The sequence below is a fragment of the Eptatretus burgeri genome, chromosome 4 (genome assembly GCF_056783735.1).
Source record: "Eptatretus burgeri isolate ZD-2024b chromosome 4, Ebu_testis_v1, whole genome shotgun sequence".
Taxonomy (NCBI): domain Eukaryota; kingdom Metazoa; phylum Chordata; class Myxini; order Myxiniformes; family Myxinidae; genus Eptatretus; species Eptatretus burgeri.
The window spans coordinates 82,611,369-82,637,793 of record NC_140964.1 but is presented as its reverse complement, the minus strand read 5'-3'; the positions used below and the strand labels follow the sequence as shown (position 1 = coordinate 82,637,793).

Below are 26,425 nucleotides of genomic sequence, written 5' to 3'. Positions count from 1 at the left end.
AAGCTCTGGGGACCAAGAACGGCACCACGGATGCCAGCACGGGCACGGACCAGATGAGAATGCTAGCAGCTTCCTCTCTTTCTCCTTTACGAAGGGGAGAACCTTGCTTGCTTTTGACGAGGCGAGCCTTGCTTGCTTTTTCTCCACCGCTCGCCACTTCGTCTTATCTTCCCCCTCCCCCGCGGGTCGAGGGCACCGCTCTGAGGGATTCGCCTCCAGATTAGACGAGGAGTTGTCGGGCGACTCGTGGCCGCCCTTCATTGGTCGGGCCGAACACTCCCTCTGGCTGGGCGGGGCCGCCCCTGAGGTGGTCAGTCCCCCTGATTGGCTGGGGCGCGCGTGCGATGCTCGCCCTTCGCTCATTGGCTGGATGAAATGCTCTATGCCCCTCCTTGGGGTGGATCCTCGATCCGAAGCGACGGAGGCTCCGCCCACGCCCTCAGCCAAAAACACGTGGGCAATGGCGACCGGGTTGAGTGCGGATCGGCGTCGCTGTTGTTGTTGATGTAATAAAAACCTAACTAAAAAATAACTCGTAGCGCACACACGAAATTCCCATTAGACATAGGGGATGGATTCTAACTATAAACACATACTTATTGAAATAACTGAACTACGGGGACTCTGGCTGTTTGTGTGCAAAAGGCTTCCAAATCCGTAACAATACGACGGTGGTCCCATAAGATTATAATGGAGCTGAAAAATTCCTATCGCCTGGTGATGTAGCCGTCGTATCGCTGCCAGTCGTATATAAGTACAGTATAGCACATACAATTATGTACAGTACATAATACTTGATAATGATAATAAACAACTACAATGTGGCCCTGTTATAACGCGATCGTTGAGGTCCATAAATTGTCATCATGAAAAAAGTGGGGTCACGCTAAATCGGGATTCAAGAAAATCAGCATTCAAACTGACCCAGTATTGAACTAACATCCTAAAACACCCCTTACCTATTTTCACCCTATTTGACCCGTTTTTTGCACGTTTATCTTCAAGCAAGGAAATTATCTTTGGAGTAAAGAATTCCACGAATAAATCATCGTTGTTACAGTAGAAATTAAAACACACATTAATTTTTAGTAAAGCTTTTTATGTTGTGGAAACATTCTCACTGTTCCGAAAATATATCACACAACTGACAGGTGCTCGTTTCTTTATTTGTAAATTAGAACATCGATGCAATGATTATTTATGAAATCCAAACGCTATTTATTCACCTTTCTATAATCAATGCGAGAGGAGATTGTAAGCAGCCACTAACAACACACATGGCTGTCATGAACAGCACAAAGGTAAAACTAACGCGTCTTCCGTCGATCTTGGATGTGTGTTACAATTGCCTACAGTATTCGGTACAGTAACATACTGTACAGGTTTGTAGCCGAGGAGCAATAGGCTATACCATATTGCCGAGGTGTGTAGTAGGCTATACCATCTAGGTTTGTGTAAGTACACTCTATGATGTTTGCACAATAGGCCAGCGGTAAACCTCGATAAAGGGCTATATTTTAGGAGTTTAATCAACCGGCTTGACACAAAGCCAAAACAGGTCTCATATGAAAGATGGTGATCTCAGTAACACATTTAGCCCAGTTGTCCTCATATTTTGGTGTGCAGTCCATGATATATTCACATTTGAAGGATTCACCCGTCTGAATATTTGGACCATTTCAGAAAATCACATAATTTCCTTCCCATAAACTGCAAGACAAAGAGCCCTCTTCCTACACGTTTGGGATTGAAATGTGTCGATTGGACAGGAGAATAATGTAGTATCACAACCACATCATTGTATGTAAATTTATATGCCTTTATTGACAATACGATAATTTTCTAAATTTTTAGGATCGCCATAAGGAAAATATCAGAGAAGGCGATTTTTCAAAACCGATGTTGACATTGGTATGTTCAGTAGTTATCCTTTACAATATTAAAGATGATATGATAAAACGTGATTACATAATTATCATCCTCACCATCGCTCTCATCCATGCACCGAGGTTGTCCTGCATGGATGTGCAAAAATGGACACTACTGAAAGGCTATAGCTAAGCAATTAGTTAAACCTCATATATCTATTTTTTTATTCAATTCCTTCTCTTCCAGGGTTGTAGAACACTAATGCCAATTGTATGGACACATCATAAATGCTCTACCCATTATGCAATAATGCTTAAAAGTGGTCTTTCGTTAATCATTTAACGGAATTTTCAATTTCTCTTTATTATAGGACTCCAACATGGCTGAACGGTGTCCAGATGAACCGGGATCGAGTCCATTGAAGTTACAGTTGCCAAAAAGAAGCGAAGGTTGTCGACAGAATGGGATACTTGCATCATATGTCAGAATTCGTCAAAGGAGAAGGTCAGCAAAGCTGGGAGCACGGGTTTGGAAGCTTTGAAGTCATCTTCACAAATACGGAACAATGAAATTGGCCAGTATTTAGAGTCCCATAAGGGAGGAACGGATATGTCTTTATTCTACCACCGCAGTTGCTATCAGTCGTACACCAGTAACAGGAACTTATCCTTCTTCTCAGAACATGCATCACTGGAGAAACCAAAGATTGTGGAGCCTAAACACATGCGAGCAAATACCCACAAGATGACTGATTGGTCAACCTGTTTCATCTGCCATTCCAGGAAACGTGATAAACTTCACCGTGTCCGAACAGGACCTATATCTGATGGTTCGCTTACAGCATGTCTTTCATCTCCAGGAATGTATCATGACAGTCAACTCGCAACAATGCAGGAAGAGGCAGATTCTTGGATATTTCTTCATGTGAAGCATGCCGATGATGAGTTCAGACGTAACAATATACGTGGGTCCATTACAATCAAATCAGCAGACACTGATGTGCTTGTCTTAGCAGTCCACTACTTTCCACAGCTGCGGGACACTGCCGAAATATGGATAGAGAAAAGAACATCAGCAGGATGCAAGCTTATCCCGGTCCATCAGATATGTTACAGCTTGCTTCCAGAAATGTGTACCCGGCTTCCTGCGTTTCATGCCCTGACAGGATGTGACTCTGCATCAGCATTCTTCGGCTATGGTAAAAAGAAAGCATGGAAAGCTATGAAGACACTGCATCTTCAGAATAATGGTCCACACCTCGAAGTCCTCGCCACTGACGATCTCCAGGAGGCAGTGGCTGCTTCAAGACATTTGGTCAGTGCCATGTATGATTCTCAAGGGCAATATATGGATGCGCACACAAATTTGAATGATCTTTGGGAGAAACTCGCAGTGACCAAAGATGTCCCAGTGCATAAGTTGCCTCCGTCCGAACCAGCTTTTCTCGAACATGTGAAGAGATCCGTTCACCAAACCCGAGTATGGATGAATGCCCACCTGGCAAATCCAGAAATTCCCACACCAGAGGGTCGTGGATGGTACAGAGGAGAAGGTGTGCTGCATCCCACATTGTTTGATGGACCCACATCAGCGGAGATGTTAGAGGGTCTTGTGTGTTCATACCGTGGTAGTGAACCATGTACCAACAGCTGCAGCTGCTCACAAGATGGTTTGCCTTGCACTAACGAGTACATGTGTGCCACCAGTGACAGGCAGTGTGGCAACGAACTGTCACATGGTGACCAAAATGACACGGACAGTGATGGTTGAACATATTGAGGACACTCGCTCAAAATATATGTTTTAGTTCATTTCTCGTAGAACATTGTGTATTGGTGTAACATATAGTTATCACATCACTTGTGCAAACTTCAGTCACTAAATCGTATAATTTGCTAGTAGAAATTTGTTTCAAAATATTCTCATTATATTGATATGGTAAACTGAACACATAAAATAAAGAAAAAATATGACACTTGGCAGATGTTTGTTTCTGTAGTTGATGATTTTCGAAGTTAGCGGTCCAGAAATTGTCTTTTTTTTCTATTAAAAGCACTCAAATGTATATATATATATATATATATATATATATATATATATATATATATATATATATATGTATATATATGTATATATGTATATATGTATATATGTATATATGTATATATATATATATATATATATATATATATATATATATATATATATATTTATCTTGAAGTATTCCATTAAGTAACTAGTAGTATTCCCCTGTTCATTCTGCACATTTCAATACCAATCATGTAAAAATAGGGCGCATTGCTTTGTAGTTATGGCTAATTCACTGATTTTCGGAAATTGTCAAAATTTTCTCATGGGGGTTACATTCAGGTGTGAATATTTCATGGGCCGCACACCAAAAAAATGAGGACAACAGGCAAAATGAGTTACTGAGATCCCCATCTTTCATATGAGACCTCTTGTAGCTTTGTGTCAAGCCGGTTGATTAAGTACCAAAAAATCTGACCTATACCGCTGGCCTACAATGACGACATCGCTTAATGACGCATTTCTCAGAACGTATCCCTGTCGTTAAGTGGCACACGACTGTATATGTATATGTGTATATGTATATATATATATATATATATATATATATATATATATATATATATATATATATATATATATATAATGGAGCCTGGTGTTGGCGCAGTGGTTAGGGCAGCGGCTTGGGATCCAAAAGGTCCTGAGTTCAAGCCCCGTTGGGCCACTGAATTAATACACCAGGGGGTTGACTCAGCCTGTCATCCTTCCGAGGTTGGCGAAATGAGTACCAGTATACTGGGCCGGTGTATACCCCGGTTAAATAGGTGTACCATATCCCTGTGTCGTAAGAGGCAACCAGGGTTGCGTCAGGAAGGGCATCCGGCGTAAAACATGTGCCAAATTACGGTGCGGATCATACGGATGATCCGCTGTGGCGACCCCTAACGGGAGCAGCCGAAAGAAGAAGATATATGTATGTATGTATATGTATATATATATATATATATATATATATATATATATATATATGTATATGTATATATATATATATATATATATATATATATATATATATATATATATATATATATATGTGTTGTTGCAGAAATGGCCCTTATTGGAATATAGGATTAGCTCAGATCCCCCATTAAATGCCTGTTTAGCTCGGTTGTGTGGTAAAAGGGACGTTATATGTGTGTCGGGAGGTTGTTGTATTATTGTTTGTGGGGTGGTGGAGGACCGAGAGATCCCTCTTATTCCTACCCCATCCCGGGATAGGCCCCTCCCAGTCAGCTGAGGGGGTGTGGCCTGGAGAGAGGGTGTGGCTAGAGGGAGGAAGTGACGCGAAGGGCAGGGGTTTTGGTCGGTTTCGGCGAGAGAGGCGTGCTCGTGGAACGAGAGAGAAACTAAGGAGAAAAAGCGTGCTCGTGTAACGACAGAGAAAACGAAGACCTCAGGTTCAGGTTGAGTTTGGCAGTTTGGAAAACTGCAGGCAGTTGAGAGGCTGCTCATGTGTTGAAGGAGCGAACGAAGTGAGCGAACGAAGGCTTCGTGAAAAGAGAATAGTGTTTGGAGAACAGTCGCTCTCGAGAGGGTGCTCGTGTTTTTGAAGCGAGCGAACGTAAGAGAGGTTGCTTGCACGTCGAATCGGCGATCGACTTGAAGGAAAGAAAAGGTGATTGGACAGAGAGAGGAACTGAGAGGACGAAGCGGAAGTCGGGCTTCGAGGCGGGAAGGCAGGAGAGGAGACGCCGGAGCTCCTGACGGTCCTTGCTCACACCAACGGCTCGACACGTTTATCGATCCGCCTGCGGAGCTCGGCACCTCGATTTGGGCCTTGTCTGGAGAACAGGCCAGGCCTGGATTTGTATGCTGTACCTCGAGACTGATCGGCTGAGGCCCATCGTTGACATTGTGCGGGGCTGGAACGCGCTGAGGAGGGCGTGCGCACACGGTGACTTGAGAAGGAAGAGTACGGCGCCGCCATCTTGCCACGCGGCGTATTCGAGCGGGGAGTTCGAATCCGTGGACATCCGCCTGTTGCGAGCGACATTCGTGCTTTTGACACTGTCCTCTCGTCCATGAAACCTCACCAAGTACTCTGTCTGACTTGCATGCATGCTGTCCGTCTTTGTCTGCACGTTGTCTAAGACATATTTCGGTAGCGACCCCCCCTCGAAACCTGTAGTCCGTGGTTCCCTAGTTAAGAATGGGTTGAGGATTGTTAATAAAAACATTGTCGTGAATTTTGCTTGTGTGGGGTGATGTTCCCCAGTGTTCCCCAATAAATCTGGTTAATTCGTATGAAGTTGCCGCTATGGATTAATTTGTGTCACGTCGAGGAACGATCCGTTCGATTGGCATATAAAACCAAAATGGTTACAGACTGACAGAAAACGCTCGGCATCTGACAAAACCAGTCTGTAACCAGGGGTTCTATTTCCCCAACTGGTAAGGTACAAGGATTACGTTGGTATCGCGATTGAAGGCGCGTAACCCGAGGCTTGTGCTGAGCCGGCCAGCGTTATAGACCCCGGAGACGATGGTGGTGAGGGTGGCGCCTTGGACCGGGTGAGAATCCCACCACCCCGGATCCGCAACAATATATATGTACGTACGTACATATAACAGCAAGACATCCTCCAACTCACAGCCACTCTTTGCTTCTATCACTCATCCATTTTTCTATCCAGCCAGTTTCCAATCCCTGAGTTATACTTGGTGGAAGCACCTTTGACAGCAATTACAGTTGTGAGTTTGTTGGGATAGGTCTCTATAAACTTTGCACACTTTGATTGGGCAATATTTGCCCATTCTTCTGTACAAAATTGTTCAAACTCAGTCAAGTTGCGTGGGGGAGTATTGATGGACAGCAATCTTCAAGTCATGCCACAGATTTTTGATTGGATTTAATTTATGTTGGGGCACTGACTGGGCCACTCAAGGACATTTATCTTTTTGTTCCTTCGCCACTCTAGTGTATTTTTTGCTGTGTGCATCGGGTCGTTGCCATGCTGAAAGGTGAACTTCTGTCCCAATTTCATCTTTCCTGCAGAGGGAGCCTGTTTTCCTCTTGGCTTTTTCTGTATTTTCCTTCATCAATTTTCCCTTCTATCCTGACAAGTGCCCCAGTCCCTGCTGATGAGAAACATGCCATAACATGATGCTGCCACCACCATGCTTCACAGTAGGGATGGTGTTCTTTGGGTGATGTGCTGTGTTGGGTTTTCGCCAAAACGTTCCATCTTTTTTTCGTCAGACCATAAAACTTTTTGCCACATGGCTTCAGAATCTTCGGAGTGTTTTTTGCATTCCTCAAACGGGACTCAAGGTGGGCTTTTTGAGAAATTTCTTCCTTCTTGCTCCCCTACTGTGCAGGCCAGATTTGTGGCATGCTTGGGATATTGTTGTCACCTGCACACAGTTACCAGTCTTTGTCATAAAGGCATGGAACTCTTTCAAAGTTGTAGTTGGCCTCTTTGTGGCCTCTGTGATTAGTCTCCTTCTTGCTTGGTTCATCCAGCTTGGAGGGACGGCCTGATCTCGGCAGGGTCTTGGTGGTACCATACGCCTACCACTTCTTAATGATTGTATTGACTGTGCTCCAAGGGATATACAAGGCCCTTGAAATATTTTTATACCAATCCCCTGATCTGTGCCTTTCCACAACTTTATCCCGGAGGACTTGTGAAAGCTCCTTGGTGCTCATGGTTGATTCTTTGCTGTGGCATGCACTCCATAACAGAGGAAAACTACAGGAACAGCTAATTTTATTCTGAAATAATCAGATTCGCGAAAATATAACATCGGTGGAAGCCAATTAACTTGGTGTATCATTTTGAAGGTGACTTGTTTCACCTGAGCGAATGTAGAATTGCTATAATCCAACACTTTTCCAACCAAGAAATTCTAGTTTTGTATTTTTATGAATTTTGTGAAATTTGTCGAATTTGTTTTTCACTTGGAAGTTGTGGGTTACGGTGTGTAAATAAAGGTGGAAAAAGTCTGATTTAATGCAATGTAGTTCCAGGCTATAAGGCAACAAAAGGTAAAATTTTGAAAGGGGATGTAGATTTGTCATTCCCTCATCCACTCAATGAGAAACTGCTTCATAATATGTAGAGATTTCGTTCATGTCTGAGGCTATGACTTAATATGATTATCATTTTTCTGATGTGTGACATGAGTGATGACATCACCTGGCCTGTTGTAGGGATCATGTGGAATGGACTCCAGCACAAGAAGAGGATGCCAGAAGAAAGGTGGAAGAACAGGCGGAAGAAAAATTGTCTGTAGAATTGCAAGGCGAGTGCTCGGTGTGTTGTGTTAATTTTACTTGAAAAACCTTGTAGTTGAGACCTTTCTACAGTATTAGATATTTATCATTCCCTTCTAAGCACTGACTCCTGATGCTGTGATCCCCAGGTTCAAATCTCATGTGCTATTATTTTGCCCATCGTCTACTGTTGTCGTAACTCGTGTAAATGTCCACTGATGTCTTCTAATGCCCCTGTCCTGCACGTAGCCCACACACAATATTCTCCACAATCCCTAAATGCAAAAAAATATTTGCAGAGCACCATTGCTTATGTTGTTTGGCTTTTATGTCTGCAGAATTGTACGATGACGAAGCGAGTGAGTTTTGGAATGGCTTTTACAAGATCCATGAAAATCGCTTCTTCAAGGACAGGAACTGGCTCTTTACAGAATTTCCAGAACTACTCGGTGGGAGCATTTCACATGATGTCGGTGCCAGTTGTGAGGCAGGGTTTGATCATACGGCTGTTCCAAAGGAACCGCTCAAGAGGCCAAGTGTTCAGAATACATTTCACGACTGTTCCAACTTCCCAGGAAGCTCCACCACCCTTCGCATTATGGAGGTTCGTACACTAGTTTTTGTTTGGTCTGGCAACTTGTTTTGTGACATGGTAGCAGAAGCGAACATCGCAATAGGTCCACAAATGTTAACCATTTTGCTTACTCACGTTCATCAACATTCCTTTTTGGGTTTATATTTTGTGTAATCCCACGTTAAAAGCTGACAAGTGTTGAAACAAAAGAGGTCTGTGAATTTGGGAATGAATTGAGTTGACCTGTTCGGTGTTCCCTTCTGAGCACATAGCTCAAGATGCTTGGATCGCATATGCAGTGTGGATTTGTCTACTATGTCTGAATGTCCTTGCAATTAATGCAGTTGTACACCATCTCAGGTGAGCAGGATGGCTTACGGGAATGCGTACTTGCCTTTGAGCCATCTCGTCTAAGTTTCAATCTTGACTTGGTTATAATCTGTCACCCTGGTGTATCCCTCCAATGCAGGGTGATGCATAGATGTGTGCGTTGTCCATCGGAAGACCGATATGTCAGAGCAGCCATCTGCCAGCACTGGTCATTGGTGAATGTTAAAGATCCCACTGTGTTTTCGGTAAAGAGTCAACGAATTACAGCCAGCACCCTTAACAAATTACAAATGGTCCCCATTGTCGAAATGGGTACAATTACCAAAACCTAGCAGGGTTCTTGCTCCTTGGCCTGACGTTACCTTTCTGTGAGCTTGGCAATGCTAACTGGTGGCCACACCCTCAACAGGCTCCCATCTACATATTATGTATGGCCAAGTGAACTGTGGGCGACCATTGGCTAATCGCAGAGTGAATCGATGGGGCAGAACATCTCGTCTAACCATGCTTGCACACTAAATCAGACTATTGGAGAAAACGATGAAAGCAAGCAGCTCGTAAACGTTTAACAGATCAACAAGTACATTTATTTATAAAACACAACGAAGCAATATCCATTCAGGGCATATTTACAATCAGCAATCAATGGGCATGGATTTACAAAGCACAGACAGGAATTACAAGCAAATATCACAACTAAAAGGCACAAGAGAAAAGTAATTATTCTTAATGCTTACGGAGCCCACTTACACATTCTTACCTCCGACTAAACACAAGACATGGCGTGCCATCAGAAACATTCCGGGGAAACATAGATAGAAAGAAAGCAGATAGAGTGCAGAGCGGAGCGTGGGTATGGCTCCTGGCTCACCTTGCGTGCAAGCTTGATGTGCCAGCTCCCCCTTGGTGGCTCTCATGGCTGGAGCTCTTGGTGGCTAGAACCAGGCCACACCCTCCTGGTGAGCAGCTGTTGTCTGCATGAACTGCACAATGATGACAACTGATCATCTTTATTGTGTTTAATTATGGTGTTTTGCAAGAAAGAAAAGTCTATTTAATTCCACAGTGATTTGCACACACTGAGGGATCCTTTTAGTCCGGTCATTTAAGGACAATTTTTGGTCCGATATTTACCTGCTGGACAAAAGCACCAAATTTGACATGGAGGTAGCATATTGCAAGACAAATAATTTTCACTGAAGAGACAATCGAGATCGTGACCTTATAGGTCAAGGTCAAAGGTCAAAGGTACCTTTTCCTTGAAAACCAAGGTATCATCTAAAGTTCAATTTAAAAAGGTCTAAAATTAGTTTGACAGCTACCTGCTGTATAGAAGAGTTGAAGGAAGGGGGCTTTGTAATTCTACTAATTATTGATGACATTTACATATGCAAATTATTTGCATAATTTATGCAGGAAGTACGAAATTTTCATATTTTCCTACTGTATTATAAAAGCCCCCTATAATCGGTTATTGGAGCCAATAATTGACAAGATTGCGTCATTGTACCTGGTAAATTAGATAACTGCTGTTAAAAATAGCATATGCAAATTATTCTGTTCCAGACAAGTGACCGCTTCAGGATTAATGGGTTCAGGTGCGAGATCGTACGTAGAAAACAATCCCCTACCTTTACACAACACAGATGCATTTGCAGAGACTTGTGCAATGAAGACTGGCCTTCACGCATTTGCAGTTTTTGCAGGGCTTATTGCAGGAGCACCTTATGAACTCCCGGCACGCATGTGAAACCTTTGGTATCGTCATCCAGACCGGGTGCCAGGATTCCTGTTGTCTGACCCATCCAAAATCTGAGGGCAATACGGCTGTTCGTTTCGGAACATCACTGGTGAGCCATATGCTGGCTTGATATATGGCGCGTCTCACTTGATGCAGTAGCGAATTCTGTAAAATGCCAGCAGTACTTTAGCAGTAGAAAATGAATTTGGGTCATGTGAAAATGAGAATTCCACAAGGTATGTTGATCAAGTGACCAATCTCTCTCACCTGTGTCGGTGGTAATCTATTTAATGGCCTTGGTTTCTTCCTGAACATGGCAATTCTGGCGTCGTTCATCTTTGAGATGTCACACTTCTGATACATTTGCACGACAAAGGCTTCAAGCGTGGCGAAGTGATCATCTGTTACCTCGACCGTACAGAACAGATGCTCCGTGATGTATGCGAAGGCGGAGTTTACATGCGGATACCGATCCCACGTTTTCCAAGCCTTTGTTTTGCTGGACCAGTGGAAACCGGACGTTGTATTACACCCTGTCAGTGCATGAAATATCGGTAAAGATTTCGCTTTATCACTTATTTTGTGGCGGATGGATCCAACAGAGTTACACGATAAGTTGCGACCAAGTCCGAAAGCAGCCCATAATACCATATCTGGATGCTGATGAACAAGCCGACCATACATTCCCATGAGGATTACCAGAATGTCGGTATCAACACTTCTGATCTGGATGATTCGATGGTCATGGTCGAGCGCATCTTTAACGTGGATGACGACTCTCGTGTCAGCCTCCTCATGATCGCAGGTGTAAATATCTCGAGTCTCGCCACTTCTTCGTCCTGGAACGTAAACAAATGATATAGAATAGAGAAAGGAATTCTAAGTTCACCAGCGGTAGATCGTGCCAACGATAATATTATATCGTACCTGACATGATTAGCTCTTTTCTCGGTGGTAGAGTAATGCAGGCGACTGTTGCGTTCAAATAGTCAAATAGCTCCTGTTTGTTTTCATCCACTTTGAGGAATTCCTCCCATTTGCTGGGAAGTTTGGTCTGGTGTTCCACTTTTATTCTATTGCCAGTTCCTCGCCGTTGTCTCGTTGCCACTTTCAAGCTATCGGGAATGTATGTGTCCCACACAATGGCCAGTCTGGCAGATGTTTCAAGTTGTTGCAGTATGTATGGAACAAACACCTTTGTGGAGTACTCTTCAAACGTTTTAGCCGACATTCGTGGAAGGGCATGGATTATCACAGCTCCATCCACAATTTTACAGTCGAATGCTCTCGGTGTTTCCATGGAATCATCATCGGCTTCTGGCATACAAGCGAGTCAGTCCGACTTCTTGGTGAAGTATATTGAACCATGGTCCGAAAGTGAGGGTGGATAATCAGTCGTTTCATGGGAGAAGAACTCCTGCATGTCTCCTGATCAGTTTTGTAGTGACACATATAATTGTTCGAATAAGGCAACGCCTTCTCAGAGCTCGATCAGCTTCAGCATCGTTTTCGCCACCGTTTTCTTACCACAGTTGAACAAAGGCAGAATATTCCGTTTTATCGGTTTGTGAATTCTCTGTCCTGTCATCAAGGACCGTGCGACTGAACTCAGCGAACTGGGATTTACCAGTGTCTTCTACTGTACGGATCCATTCTACTGTCGAACGTGTGAAGCACATTGTCGATTGAGATTGACGAGCTCCGGGAAATGGTCCATGAAAGGATTTCCCATTTCAACAATAGTATCGTACAAGCGACGAATTTGACCATGGAACGTCTTTTGGCTGGAGTATCCTGAATCGTGATTATCACATGATGTTTCTCCACTGATACCGAGGTAATCTTCAAAATCCATCAGTATCCGCGACTGTTCGGGTCCTGACAGAAGCCATTGCCTCAGCAGGACTGGGTTTTGGAGCAGCCCAATCGCACCGCCACATCCTTTCACGATCTTGTTATGCTCATCAAAAAGTCAGTGTAATTTATTAACACATGGCATGTTGAAGGTTACACCCTCCATCACACAAACATTCATGCTAGGCTGACTACCTATTACAGTGAAACCCCTCTAATTCGACACCCCTCTAATTCGACATCTAAACCCCTATTATTCAACATCCATTCAACACCCCCTCTAATTCGACATATATATATATATATATATTGTTGCGAATTCGCGCCCGCCGGCGTGCGGCCGGCCACGTGACTCGAATCGCGGCACGTCGCCCACCGGACGGACAATTCAGTCATGACCCTCTCGGACCAATGCCGGGAGCTAGTCACGGGTGGGGGTTTAACCTCACCACGATCGTGCCAATTGCCCACCCACGCAGGATAGGGTTGCTCGCCAAATTCGATGTACCTAAGTACCTGCGCAAATGGTCGACCGGGCGATCGCACCACCCTACAGGCCGACTCCGGACACGAACTGCTTAAGCCGTCCGTTCCGTGCTACAGTGCTAACCGAGCGGTGTTGTCGTCGGCCTTGACGGTTCCGATTAATTATCGGGCGTATTAAGCCCACTACGAACCCTTTACGTGAAGCAGGATGGAGGGTCAATTAAAAGGAAGGAGACGAAGCGAAACGGGAAAACAGTTCAACACAATGCACATTTATTCCACGGCACACGGAAAGCACGTATATACAGCCACAATAATCAAAATGCACATATAAAGTGAAAGCAAGAGTTAAACCGAATACGCGTACACACGGCAACACGTATACAGTTCTACTTTACAGACGGCGCCAACACACATTGACTCAAAAGCAAAGGAAAGAAGCCACCCTCATAGACAAGGGGGCAGACGGGGCACGTGGGCCTTTCTGGCGTGGGACTTGGCAGACCGAACAAGTCCCACGAGACCGTTGCAGGTTACCTGCACCCTCGCGGTGCGATGGTGGGCGAGCTCTCTCCGGCGCTCCTTGTACGAACGCGCAGGTCCGCACGACACAGCTGGCAGAGCGGCACCTCCAGTCCGCGTCCCCTTCGCGACGTCCGGACTCTCCAACGACTGCAAGCTCTAACGAGCAGGTCGCTTTACGGACCGCTTCTCCAAGACCCAGACGGGCAGAAGACCATAAACTGCCGACTGACACTGACACTCTCACCGACCGCCCTGACCTGACCTCTTTTGACCTGACTTCCTCCCAGCGGCGCCTACGTGTGCCCTTTTATTTCCCCGGCACCCGCCCCTCCCTTCGCGGCACGCGGGGGGGGGACATTCCACCAGAGAAATCTCGGTGGGAGTTGAGTTCCAACCGTCATTCTTGTTTACCAGGGAAATCGGGGTGGGAGTTGTTGTTGTTCCCCTTTTGTGTTCGTGGAGATGTTGACGGTTGCTGGCGGAGTGGTGAGGATGGCATGGTTGTTGAGAGGCAGTTGTGGTTGTGGTTGTTGTGAAGCGGCGTTGTGGTTGGTGGTTGATTCAAAATAAAGATAGAACAGAAAAACGCTTATCTCAAAGCGTCGCAGCCCGAATGAATCACATAAATTCCCTCTAAACAACGGGTTTGGGGCAAACTACACATGTACTGGGAGTTATCTCAGCTATGGGACCTGAATGGTGGTTTGCGAATTTCCACAGCCATAACACTACCTCCCTCCCCTTTTTACAGACTCGTCCCGAGTCGTCAAATTCTCGTGTGCCATCATGTGTAGTTCTCCCCTAGTACGTTTTACCTTCGGATCCCTGAGTGCGACATTCATGGTATTCGTGTCCCCAAAATAAATAACCTGAGGGCTGAGTAACTAACTAAACAAACCCACTCACTCAGACGACTTGAATAAAATTGCCGGCACGAGACAGACATGCCAGGGGCGCACTCATATGTTCAGTACATCTTAACCTTAACTTACAAATTTTACACGAAACCATGGCCCAGGATCAATGGACTCTGCAAAGAGAAAAGCAGTTAGGAGGGAGCCAGGCTGCTCGCAATGCAGTCTCTGGCTCATGCAATGCAGGTGACAGGGAACGTGGCCGGCTGCTCGCACGCAGTCCAAGGCCTCCCCCTTTTAAAATGAACACAGTGAACCACAACGGTGCATGGGCTGCACAAACGCAGTCTCCATGCCAGCTCAAGTGGCACACGCAATCAGCACAACGGATGAATGGATGGATGAATGGATGGACGCAAATAAGCAACGGTGCACGGGCTGCTGGTGCAGGCCCGTGTTGTAGCTGCCAACAGGGCAGTTCTTGCAACTTGCAAACTGTTGCTTTCCGATGATCCCGGCGCGCATGGAAATTAACAGGGGGGGGAGCAAAATAGAACGGGAGCTGGTAAACATGGGCAGTGGGCATGGCATGGCAAAGGCAGCAGGCAAATACAGCCTGCAGAACCAGGCCGCTGCAGGCAAACACAGCCGGCAGACGAACTGGCCGGCACGCCTTGAAGCACAGCAGCTGCGGACGATCCGGCCGGCACAGGCCTTGCAGCAAAACAACAGCTGCTGATGAAGTTGGCCGGCACAGGCCTTGAAGCAACACAGCCAGCAGATGAAGCTGGCCAGCCTTTGCCTGTCAGTGGAGGTTGGTGGAGGGAGTGCGGTGGTGCTGGCCACTCGGAAGGCGGGCTCGGACCAACCCTACGGTCTCCTTCCCAACCTATCGCCTTTGCATGTCACTGTCCATACCCACTCCCTTAATTTGTAAAACCCAATTTAGTCCCAATTGATTAATTAATTTTTTTTGCTATACCTCCCACTACAATTCGTCCCCTAACCCCCTTTATCGTCCTTGTTCGGCTAACATATCTCGTCACCTATCCTACTCCCAACCCCTACGTTCCCTTCCCGGAGGGGAACAAGGGAGAGCTAGCGTCCTGCGTCGAGGCCCAACCTAAGCCTCAGGATGGCCTCCCCAGACTTCAGCGATCGAACCCAAAGTGTGTCCAGCGGCCCACAACGAGAGCGAAGGGATGGATGGTGCGGAGGGGTACACTTCCTAATCTACCCTAACCATTATCGCTTAAACTACCCCGGGGCTTTCAACAAGCGCCTCACGCTTAAACTATTAGTTCTCACAACCCAGATTCCCATCGCCTGTGTTGGTGTCCTCACAATTTCGGGCCTCTCCCCCCAATTTTCTTCCTGTGCCCTCACATGGTCTCATGGCTGGGACGCGTGGCTCCCCTTGGCCAGCACGACCCTCTGCCGATTCTCCGACGATGACACCCCCGGGCACTACACTGCCTCCGAGCCTACGAGCTCCCGAAACACCGGGGAGTGCCCTCCCTGGCGACTCCCCTGAAACGCTCACGTGGCAGGCTGGCTTCCCGGGCCCCTTTCCGTGGGTCACCCGTGCCCACAACACTGTCCATGCGGCTAATGGCGCCCGGGCCCCCGCATCATGCGGGCGCACCCGTGCCCACTACACTATCCCGGCCCCCCATGGGCCCTTGGCCTACTACGGCCGACTAGCCTGGTGCCCGGGGTACCCACTCAGCGATACTCACCTTTCGCAGCCACGCTCCCAGCCCGTCAACAGGGCTCCGGCACCCCTCCAAATGGGTATCGAGCCTACACTCCCACCAACAGCAAAACTACTTCCATTTTTGTTAATTTAACTAAACCACTAACTCACTCTACACTGACCCCGGGGTCCCTTGGGCGGGAATCACTCCTCCCCCCAATCACTCATCGCACCATGCATTCCACATTCGCTCCATTCCAACAGACCCGCTGGCCTCACTCACTCAACATGTTTCCTTTCAGACCTCACACATCGCTGAATCCTGCCATCTTTCTATCTACATCCCTTAACTACCTCGTGCTCCCACGTCGTCCCTTAAACTAGTAGCACGTTCCTTTTATCCTACGTAGCTAAACTACGTCCCCTCCACACACTCACAAGTCTGTCCATGTCCTCAAAAAAAAATCATTTCCCATCCTAAATCTCAACTAAAAACCTCCACCGAATCCATTCCACGGGCCCCATGAGGACTTACCCCTGCCCCATGAAGCCGGTCTAGCTAAGCTAACCCTTCCCCCGAGCTAGTGCCATCCTGTGCCCAGGCAGGGGGGTCTTCCACCCATGCCCGGGAATCCTGTTCACCCGAAAGCGAGGCTTGCTTTTTTTTTTTATTGCGCAGCACCAGCGCGGCAACTCGCAACCTGTGCACCAGTGCGGCAATTCACAGCCGCGCACTTTTGGCGTGACGTCTTGGCAGCTGTTCGCGTCCCTCGTCCCTCTTGGATGGTACCATCCGGCAGGGATTCACCCTCCTGCCGGATTCCAACCATACACGCAGCCATGACGTCACCCGGCGCATAAAAAAAAACACAAGCCCCACGTCTCGAGGGGTTCCCCACGCGAACACGTGCTCTGCCCGTTGGAGCTTAACACACACGCCCGCGTGGAGAACCCGTCTGGTCCAAATCCGTTATCCTGCCTAAACTTTGTCCGTCGAGGGATTGGCAACATTCACCGCGCTCGTTTCCGGACCGGGTTTCACTCCCGCAAGCGAGCACGTGGCGGCCTCGTGCGTTGCACAGCACGGACCTCGTGCTCGCTGCTGGGTGAACGCGGCGCGGTTCCCAAAATAGCTACGGCCGCTACCCGGCTTTTGTCTCTCTGTCGCCGTTGTCATCGCCATTCCACCCACGCACACCTGCGTGTTACGACGCTCGCACTCCACTCCATCACACTCGCATTCACACCGGGAGACATGGCTGCATGCTCACGCACTCCGACCGACATCTCCCTCACATACCGCTCTCTCACACACACGGACCCTTTCACTCACACACGCGGTGACACTCACACGCGGTGCCTCATCCACACACGGTGTGCTGGGAAGCACGCCCTTCGGCACACTTGCCACCATACCACTCACGCGGGGTTTCACTCCCACACGGGGTATCACTCATACCTTTCACCACACACACCGGGACAACCACTGGGGATTCGTGTCCCCACAAGGGGTTCCGGGCTATACCCCCCAAGCTCTCCGTGCACCCGTTCGCACCACCCGTCCCCTTGAACTCGCTCGACACGACCAAACTCACCTGGTCGTGATCAGCTTCAAGGGGGCAAACTCCCTCCCCTCGTTCCTGGAGGAGGCCATCCAGCCACCAAGGAGGCCACCAAGTCGAAAACACCACGGGGTTGACTCAGCCTGCCATCCTTCCGAGGTCGGCGAAATGAGTACCAGTTGTACTGGGCCCGGTGTATGCCCCGGTTAAAATAGGTGTACCACATCCCTTTGTGTCGAAAGAGGCGACCAGGGTTGCGTCAGGAAGGGCATCCGGTGTAAAAACCTATGCCAAATCATTATACGGACAACAAAACGAATTTCCATACCGGATCGGTCGAGGCCCGGGTTACCAACGACCGCCACCGGTACCGGTGGTCAGCAGGGTACCAGTGGAAATTGTGCTACTGCTGAGTGAAGGAGGAGACGGAGACGGGGAAGGCGAGTCCGGAGGCAGTGGGAGAGGGGGAAGGATAGAAGTGTGCAGGTGAGAGTTGGAACTCTGAATGTTGGGACGATGATTGGCAAAGGGCGAGAGTTTGCTGAGCCGCCAGGCAGGAGGAGAAGAGGAAGGCCAAAGAAGAGGTTCATGGATACGGTGAGGGCGGACATGTGGGTGGTTGGAGTGTCAATTGAAGATGTGGAGGATAGAGCGAAATGGAGACGGTTGATCCGCTGTGGCGACCCCTAACGGGAGCTAGCCGAAAGAAGAAATATATATATATATATATATATATATATATATATATATATATATATATATATATATATATATATATATATATATATATATATATATATATATATATATATATATACAGTGGGGAGAACAAGTATTTGATACACTGCTGATTTTACAGGTTTCCCCACTTACAAAGCACGTAGAGTTCTGTAAATTTTTTTTTATCATAGGTACATTTCAACTGTGAAAGACGGAATCCAAAACAACAATCCTGAAAATCACATTGTATGATTTTTAAATAATTAATTTGCATTTTATTGCATGAAATAAGTATTTGATCACCGACCAACCAGGAAGAATTCCGGCTCTCACAGACCTGTTAGTTTTGTCTTAAAGAAGTGCTCCCATTCTCCACTCATTACCTGTATTAACTGCACCTGTTTGAACTCGTTATCTGCATAAAAGACAGCTGTCCACACTCAATCAATCAGACTCCAACCTCTCCACAATGGGCAAGACCACAGAGCTGTCTAAGGACATCAGGGACAAAATTGTAGACTTGCACAAGGCTGGGATGGGCTACAGGACAATAAGCAAGCAGCTTGGTGAGAAGGCAACAACTGTTGGCGCAATTATTAGAAAATGGAAGAAGTTCAAGATAACAGTCAATCTCCCTCGGTCTGGGGCTCCATGCAAGATCTCACCTCGTGGAGCCTCAATGATCATGAGAAAGGTGAGGGATCAACCCAGAACTACACGGCAGGACCTGGTCAATGACCTGAAGAGAGCTGGGACCACAGTATCAAAGAAAATCATAAGTAACACACTACGCCTTCATGGATTAAAATCCTGCAGCGCACGCAAGGTCCCTCTGCTCAAGCCTGTGCATGTCCAGGCCTGTCTGAAGTTTGCCAATGACCATCTGGATGATCCAGAGGAGGAATGGGAGAAGGTCATGTGGTCTGATGAGACCAAAATAGAGCTTTTTGGTTTAAACTCCACTCACCGTGTTTGGAGGAAGAAGGATGAGTACAACCCCATGAACAGCATCCCAACCGTGAAGCATGGAGGTGGAAACATCATTCTTTGGGGATGCTTTTCTGCAAAGGGGACAAGACGACTGCACCGTATTGAGGGGAGGATGGATGGGGCCATTTATCGCGAGATCTTGGCCAACAACCTCCTTCCCTCAACAAGAGCATTGAAGATGGGGCGTGGCTGGGTCTTCCAGCATGACAACGACCCGAAACACACAGCCAGGGCAACTAAGGAGTGGCTCCGTAAGAAGCATATCAAGGTCCTGGAGTGGCCTAGCCAGTCTCCAGACCTGAACCCAATAGAAAATCTTTGGAGGGAGCTGAAAGTCTGTGTTGCCCAGCGACAGCCCCGAAACCTGAAGGATCTGGAGAAGATCTGTATGGAGGAGTGGGCCAAAATCCCTGCTGCAGTCTATGCAAACCTGGTTAAGAACTACAGGATACGTCTGATCTCTGAAATTGCAAACAAAGGTTTCTATACCAAATATTAAGTTCTGTTTTCTGATGTATCAAATACTTATTTCATGCAATAAAATGCAAATTAATTATTTTAAAATCATACAATGTGATTTTCAGGATTTATGTTTTAGATTCTGTCTTTCACAGTTGAAGTGTACCTATGATTAAAATTACAGACTTCTACATGCTTTGTAAGTGGAAAAACCTGCAAAATCGGCAGTGTTTCAAATACTTGTTCTCCCCACTTTTTATATAATGCCCGAAGGGAACTAATGTTTTTTGGCTTCATGTGAACCGATCTAATTTGACACCCCCCCTAATTCAACAATATTTGGCCTGACCCGAGCAATGTCGAATTAGAGGGTTTTGACTGTACCTATTACTGTAACACAATCGAGAGGACCCATGCTCCACACTAACCATAACCACCACGACAGAACACACACAGAAATAGCCAGACTGTTTGGGTGGACAGAATTTCTTTAAGGCCTACCTACATGCTACTCACTCCACCCAGCTTCAGCTCTTCGCTGTCTAGACATCATTGTTGTTGTTGATTAATAACCAAATTCTTGCAGAAATGTCATTAATTTCACATATACCCTTCTTAGATTCACATATTCCTGGCGCCTGCATTCTTCAGTAGGTCGAATGACCTCAAAAACATGCAATTTCATGATTGAGAAAAATTGAAACACTACTTACAGCCGCCATTTGTCCATTCTTCTTCTGTTCCTCCGGGAGAAATGGAGCACAAACACGGCAGTTTCGTCATATTTCCGGTTTTGTTCCTTTACAATGGAGCATCTCGCAGCGGCCACGCCCACCACAATTTAATTATCTTTGACGCCCTCTTGCTAACAATTAAAAGTCGATCTCGATTGTCTCTTCAGTGAAAAATCTTTATTTGGATACATAGAGTCTTCATTGGAAGTGTGACACTTTTGTCCAGTCAGTAAATATTTTTACCCTAACTGACCCAAACATTTGTACTGAGTGAACAGGGTAATTTGGATCCATTGGACTGAGCGAAAAGGGTAATTAATGACGTGAGAAGGTAGTGAAAGGGGAATGGTTTCGGATGTCGAATATAGAGTGGGGGGAGGAGGGTTTGAGGAAACGGTGAGGAGTTACTGTTTTGAATCTAAAGGGCACGGGACTGGCGATGGATTGGTAGCTGGAGTTAAAGAAGGGTTGAACGTTGGATTGAGAGACAGCGATTAAAGAGGGATTGAAAGATGGATTGTTGGACTAAAAGTTGGAAAGTCGGGGGACATTACTCAGGGATTGAAACATGCTAAACTCACAACGCAACTCCTTCCCAAATCCCTCTATACAACGGGTAGGAAATCTATCGAAGTACAGAAATTAAAGACATATCTAATACTGTGGACTCCTACATACCTAAATGCTTGGGGGTCCATTTTCATGGCTGCAACAATATGTACCATACATAATTCTCTATGAGCCTAAGCTCACTGTGAAGTAAAACAGTTTTGGATTATTTTGGGAAAAGGTTTTGTACCTGGTGAAAGAAGGGGGAGGGAAGGGGCTTTTGCACTTTTTGAAAGTTTTCAACCATGGTTTAACTCAGAAACCTTTACTTCAGGATGAGAAAAATATTGTTACAGCTGTCGGGTTCGTCCAGTTACCCGCTAAGAATCCTGACGCACCATGTCAAAGTGGTCGCGCCAGCCAACTGATTTTCAGTTATGAGCTGGATCACGGGCCTGTTTGCCACAATACTTAGCTCCAATTGAACCACCGAGCCAGTCGATACATCACACTAATCAGTATCATGAATCCTTTACACTAATGGCTATCGAGCAAATCGCCAGACGCTGACACGGTCTCATCCTGGGTGCTAATGACCCATATCCATTTTGTCCTTTAACAGACATGTATAACCAAACTAGTGATCAAGACACTCAAATTAACCCAGAGACCAAGTGGTTTTATAATGTAAAGAACACACCAGGTGGGTATAAGAAAAAAAATAAGGAAGCCAGGCGCTATCACAAAGATAATTAATCCCCCCCACAAACCTGTACGCACCGACAACTGAAGTGAATGAGAACCTTATGTACCTAAGCCTTAAGGCCTCATACATCAGGAGATAGACAAAAGATGGATTGCACAAGACGGCAAATACCACTGCTGTGCCGGCAGGATGCAACGAGTTCCAATGTGGTGACACAGCTTCTCAGGGAACCGTCCAAGTCCGTGACCAGAGCTTATGTGAGTGGGGGAGTTGGCATGGCTTCTCTGCTAGGGGTGTGGCTGCTAACTGTGCTGTAAAGGCCCATTCGGTGGAGGAACTCCATTGATGCACTTCGCGCAGGCCACATGGCTAAGCCCCCTTTGTGAGTCCTTCCCGGTGGAGTCTGGTCATGCCTTTAATAGTCGCCTCCCACCCGGTTTTGTGATGCACTTAGCCCCTCCCTGCTCAGCCACTATTGGTTTGGAGCTCAGCTTGTAGGTGGGGAACCCTCTCCTCCCCTCTCCCAACCTGTCACTCAGCACTTTTGGCACACTTCACTGTTATGGAAGCTTTCCCACCTAAACTCATGCCACTGGCTTGTCAGACGCTTTAAAGCAATAACGCACATTAAGGACAGATTACAAAGGTAAGGACATTAAAATCAGTATGAAGGGAAAGTGGTTTTACACACATATTTTGGGCAGGTTGACAACAGCTTTCTGCATGTAAAACAACACAATATATATCACAATGAAATAACATCACGCTTACTCTGAAACATGCAATGTGGGAAATAACTACGTGACACTATGCAAAGTGACCCTCAATGGCATTCCCACAACAATATGTTGCTTTTCAAATATGCAGCGAAAGCAATGACTTCCTTGTAAGACTACACTTGAGGCCTTGTATGAAATGTTTGTGTGCCTTGTATTTGGTCCATACCTTTTGTATTCACTCTGACATACTTTGTACTTGCCAAAACAATGCATTTTTGTAAAAATGTACCAAAGCAGATTATTTAAATGTATATTTTGCTCCAGGTTGGTTGTGGAGTTGGAAATACCGTTTTTCCAATCCTTCAGACAAACAGGTAAGAACATCGTTGATGTTGTTTTTAGCAGCGTCTCGCTTAGCGTACGCTGCTCTAAGAGAGCTCGGCATTCTTCTTCTTCTTCTTCTTCTTCTTCTTCTTCTTCTTCTTCTTCTTCTTCTTCTTCTTCTCCTTCTTCTCCTTCTCCTTCTCCTTCTGAAGACAAAACCTTTTGGACTCTGCTCTTTTATATACAGGATCCGGATCTCCTTAAATTCTAAACACCTGCACACATCCTCACATTGAGGGTGCCTTTTGAGAGCATCTATCATGAACTTTTAAATATATTCCGACATTTGCTTTTAAGTTTCGAAAAGTTCACGTTACTATTTAAAGATTATTCCATTTAATATATTGTAATTTCGAAAATACACTATTTTCTCGTCATGAACGAAGATCGTCCATGACGGACGTGATGTGATGGCACGTGACGAAATCTCGGAAGTTGTTGTTTTTTTTTTTGTTTGTTTTTTTTATTCTTCTTCCTCTTCTTGTTCTTCTTCTGGTGAAGACAAAACCTTTAGGATGTGGCTCTTGGACACATTTGTCCTTGTTCTCTTCAGGCGTGTTCCCAAATAAGTGTTTGTCTGGACTCGATCACAAGTTTCAAGACCTGTGATATGTGCGGATGAAGTTAGTTTCTCTAAGTTTCGGACTAGCTCGTCCTTCCGAGACAATGCATGAGTACGGATTAAATCTGTATGAACACGGCATAAGCTTTTTGTCCGGTCTATCTTGTTGAGAGTGCTGTCTGCAGCAATTCTCATGTATGCACAGTAGTCACATGATCGATCTTGTGATGTCAACTACTCTTCATCACTTGCCGCCTGAACCGCATTAAATATTTTCATGTGAATGGCAAAACATGACGACGACAGATCTAAATTCTTTCAGATTTGATTAACAATGACTAACTCACTGTGAACACTCCGCCAGTTGCTCATGCACCGTTCTGAGATGTTTTTCCAAACATTGGGTAATATCACCAATTGATCCTACTCGGAATGCAATTACTCGCCAGTTCCCATATGTGCAGGTGCAACACTTCTGTAAAAACCATGACACGAGTCCATTTTTTTTTTATGCTTTAAAGTTTTTTTTTTTTTTTTACAAAAATGAAATGGTCGATCTTTTCTTCTTCTCTTGTTAATGCCATGCTCATGGGGACCATGGCTGCACATTGATGATTTCATCTGAATGGTCAATTCAGAAATATTTTTATAGTCTGCATGATTAAAACAAAGAAAATGTTTTAGTCTGTATGCACTTGTAAAATTGTTTAAGCACCTTTCAACTAACCTGAGATCCTCGATGAGAAAAACATTGTTGCCTTCCGGATATACCAATACACCGGGAAAAATCTAATGGATGGCATGGCGTGCACTTTAAGAGAAACCGAATCCGAATGTGATACATTCTCACTAATTATTATTTATTTTTATTATTATAATTCCTTTTGTTGTATTTTACTTTTTTATTTGTGCAAGTTGACTGCAAGGATAGCTTATAGTTATAGGTATATACATCCATCTTTGAGCTAACGTGCTTGTCACCTTGATATCACCTCGCTAAAAACTGTCAGCCTGGTGGTTCGCACTCAGGGTTGTTGGTTGGTGTTGAAGATCCCACATTGTCTCACAAAGAGTAGGTGGGTTATTGAAAAATTACAAATTCCTACCCTGACCAACTGATGGGAAGGCAATGGCAAAACCACCCAGCATCACCTTTGCCAAGAGATTGCTTTGGCAGCACGGACGATTATTTATGTGTAAATTCCCATCAAATAGGTAAGTAGGCAGGTGTGACAAGATGGCCTGGAGGTTCACCTACTCACCTCTAAGCTGTCTAGCCTGAATTTGAATCCTAACCCAGCTATAAACTGTCACCCTGGAATTTCACAGACAGGGCGATTCATTAACGCGAGTGCCGTACTTCGGATGAACATTAAACGGGGGTCCCGTCTGCTAGCATTAGTTGGTGGACGTTGGATCCCTTGCTGTCTATCATGAAGAGTAGGCAAGCTGTCGTCGGCACCATGAACAAATTACAAATTCCTGCCATAACCAGCAGAGGGCATTGCATCAGCTGCACAGCCGCACCCTCAGCCAATGAGGCTACCCCAAAGCCTTATGTTGAACATGAAAGAATACTAATAATAAGGTTAGTTGTCAAAATTTTTGTGCCACAAACTAATAAATACATTCGAGAGACAGGGGTAGGCTTCCACTAAAATTGTTTACCAGAGTGCAATCATAAATTTTCATGAAATCGAGCATAGCAAAGTCTTTCAAGCATTCATTGTGAACTAATCCTGGTATGTTTAAAGGAATGCCCAATGAACAGCAAAAGTACCATTTTGTAGTTGAACACAATTTAATTTTCTTCACAAGACCTTTTTTTTTTTCTTCTTCTTTATTACAAGTTTCCAGTACAATACTTGAAACACAGCACCTTTGCGAACCTAAGCGGACCTTCTTTCCTGAAAAAATTGTCCAAAGTAAAGCACATCTGTCCTTATTCCATGGAAGAAGTTTAAGAAATGTAAACTCTTCAAGTGTAACCAAGTTGAATGAGCAGGTAAATGGAGAGCAACTCTACTTTGCCCTACAAACAAGGGAGATAGGTTGCAACTCCACTTTTGTGTGGTTTGTAGGTTAATATCAGCAGAGAAGAAAGAGGGAAATTACTTGTGAGCTAACTATTGGGAGTGAAAACAATTGCAGGTGGTGATTCTCAACAGAAAAAATTCGGTTCTCATCGTTTTATGGTGATGCTAGAATTTCTCATGGTTGACGGCACTGCATTTTGTAGAAAAACAAGGTGGGCTGCTCAAAAGGGGCAGGTGGTTGATGAAAGCCTGACAAACACTGGTTGGTTTTTGTTTTTGTCTTTTGGATATAGTGTCAAGGCTTGTGGAGAAGCTAGAACACAGAACGAATCAGGAAGCAACAGAACGAAAAAAAACAGTCGAAAGAAAATCATGGTTTTGGATGGGTGCCTGAGATGATGGTGAACAGCTGTCTTGAAGACCTGGAGGGAAGAATGATATTGAAGAGACTGAGGAAGTTAGTTTCACGGGTGGGGAAAAAAAAGAGGAATGAACGTTTGTGAGGTTCCTACAGTCCGTGAATGAACCGATTTGAAACTGAGGTTCTTACAGTCCATCTCGTCCACAGCATCAGTCCAGATGATGTGTTGGCCATCCATTTTAATACACCACACCATGCTACACGCATCCAATGTTCTGATCTCAAGCAAGGCTTCATTTGAAGATTGGCTAAATAGTCAAAAGCACCTACTTGTGTGTACTTTATCATAATAACTGTTTTTGCAGCAGTAACACTGAACACCACATGCCAGCCAATCAGTAGTCCAGCAA

At 45.5% G+C, this 26,425-nt stretch overlaps 1 protein-coding gene and 1 pseudogene across 5 annotated transcripts in view; one reads left to right on the top strand and one right to left on the bottom strand.

The window, feature by feature from the left end:
• LOC147028535 (tRNA N(3)-cytidine methyltransferase METTL2-like) overlaps positions 1–26,425 on the top strand; it is a 120,613-nt gene that overhangs the window by 11,370 nt on the left and 82,818 nt on the right. For 3 of the 5 annotated variants that reach the window (XM_085879028.1, XM_085879027.1, XM_085879025.1), the window contains 3 exons: positions 8,111–8,202; positions 8,512–8,777; positions 22,997–23,046. In XM_085879028.1, the coding sequence (XP_085735154.1) occupies positions 8,111–8,202; positions 8,512–8,777; positions 22,997–23,046 (408 nt within the window). Of the gene's footprint in view, positions 1–2,239; positions 3,905–8,110; positions 8,203–8,511; positions 8,778–22,996; positions 23,047–26,425 lie in introns of those variants that run through there. The other 2 variants (XM_085879023.1, XM_085879024.1) reach the window with 1 other exon arrangement.
• Positions 10,416–12,241, bottom strand: LOC147028536 (uncharacterized; annotated as a pseudogene).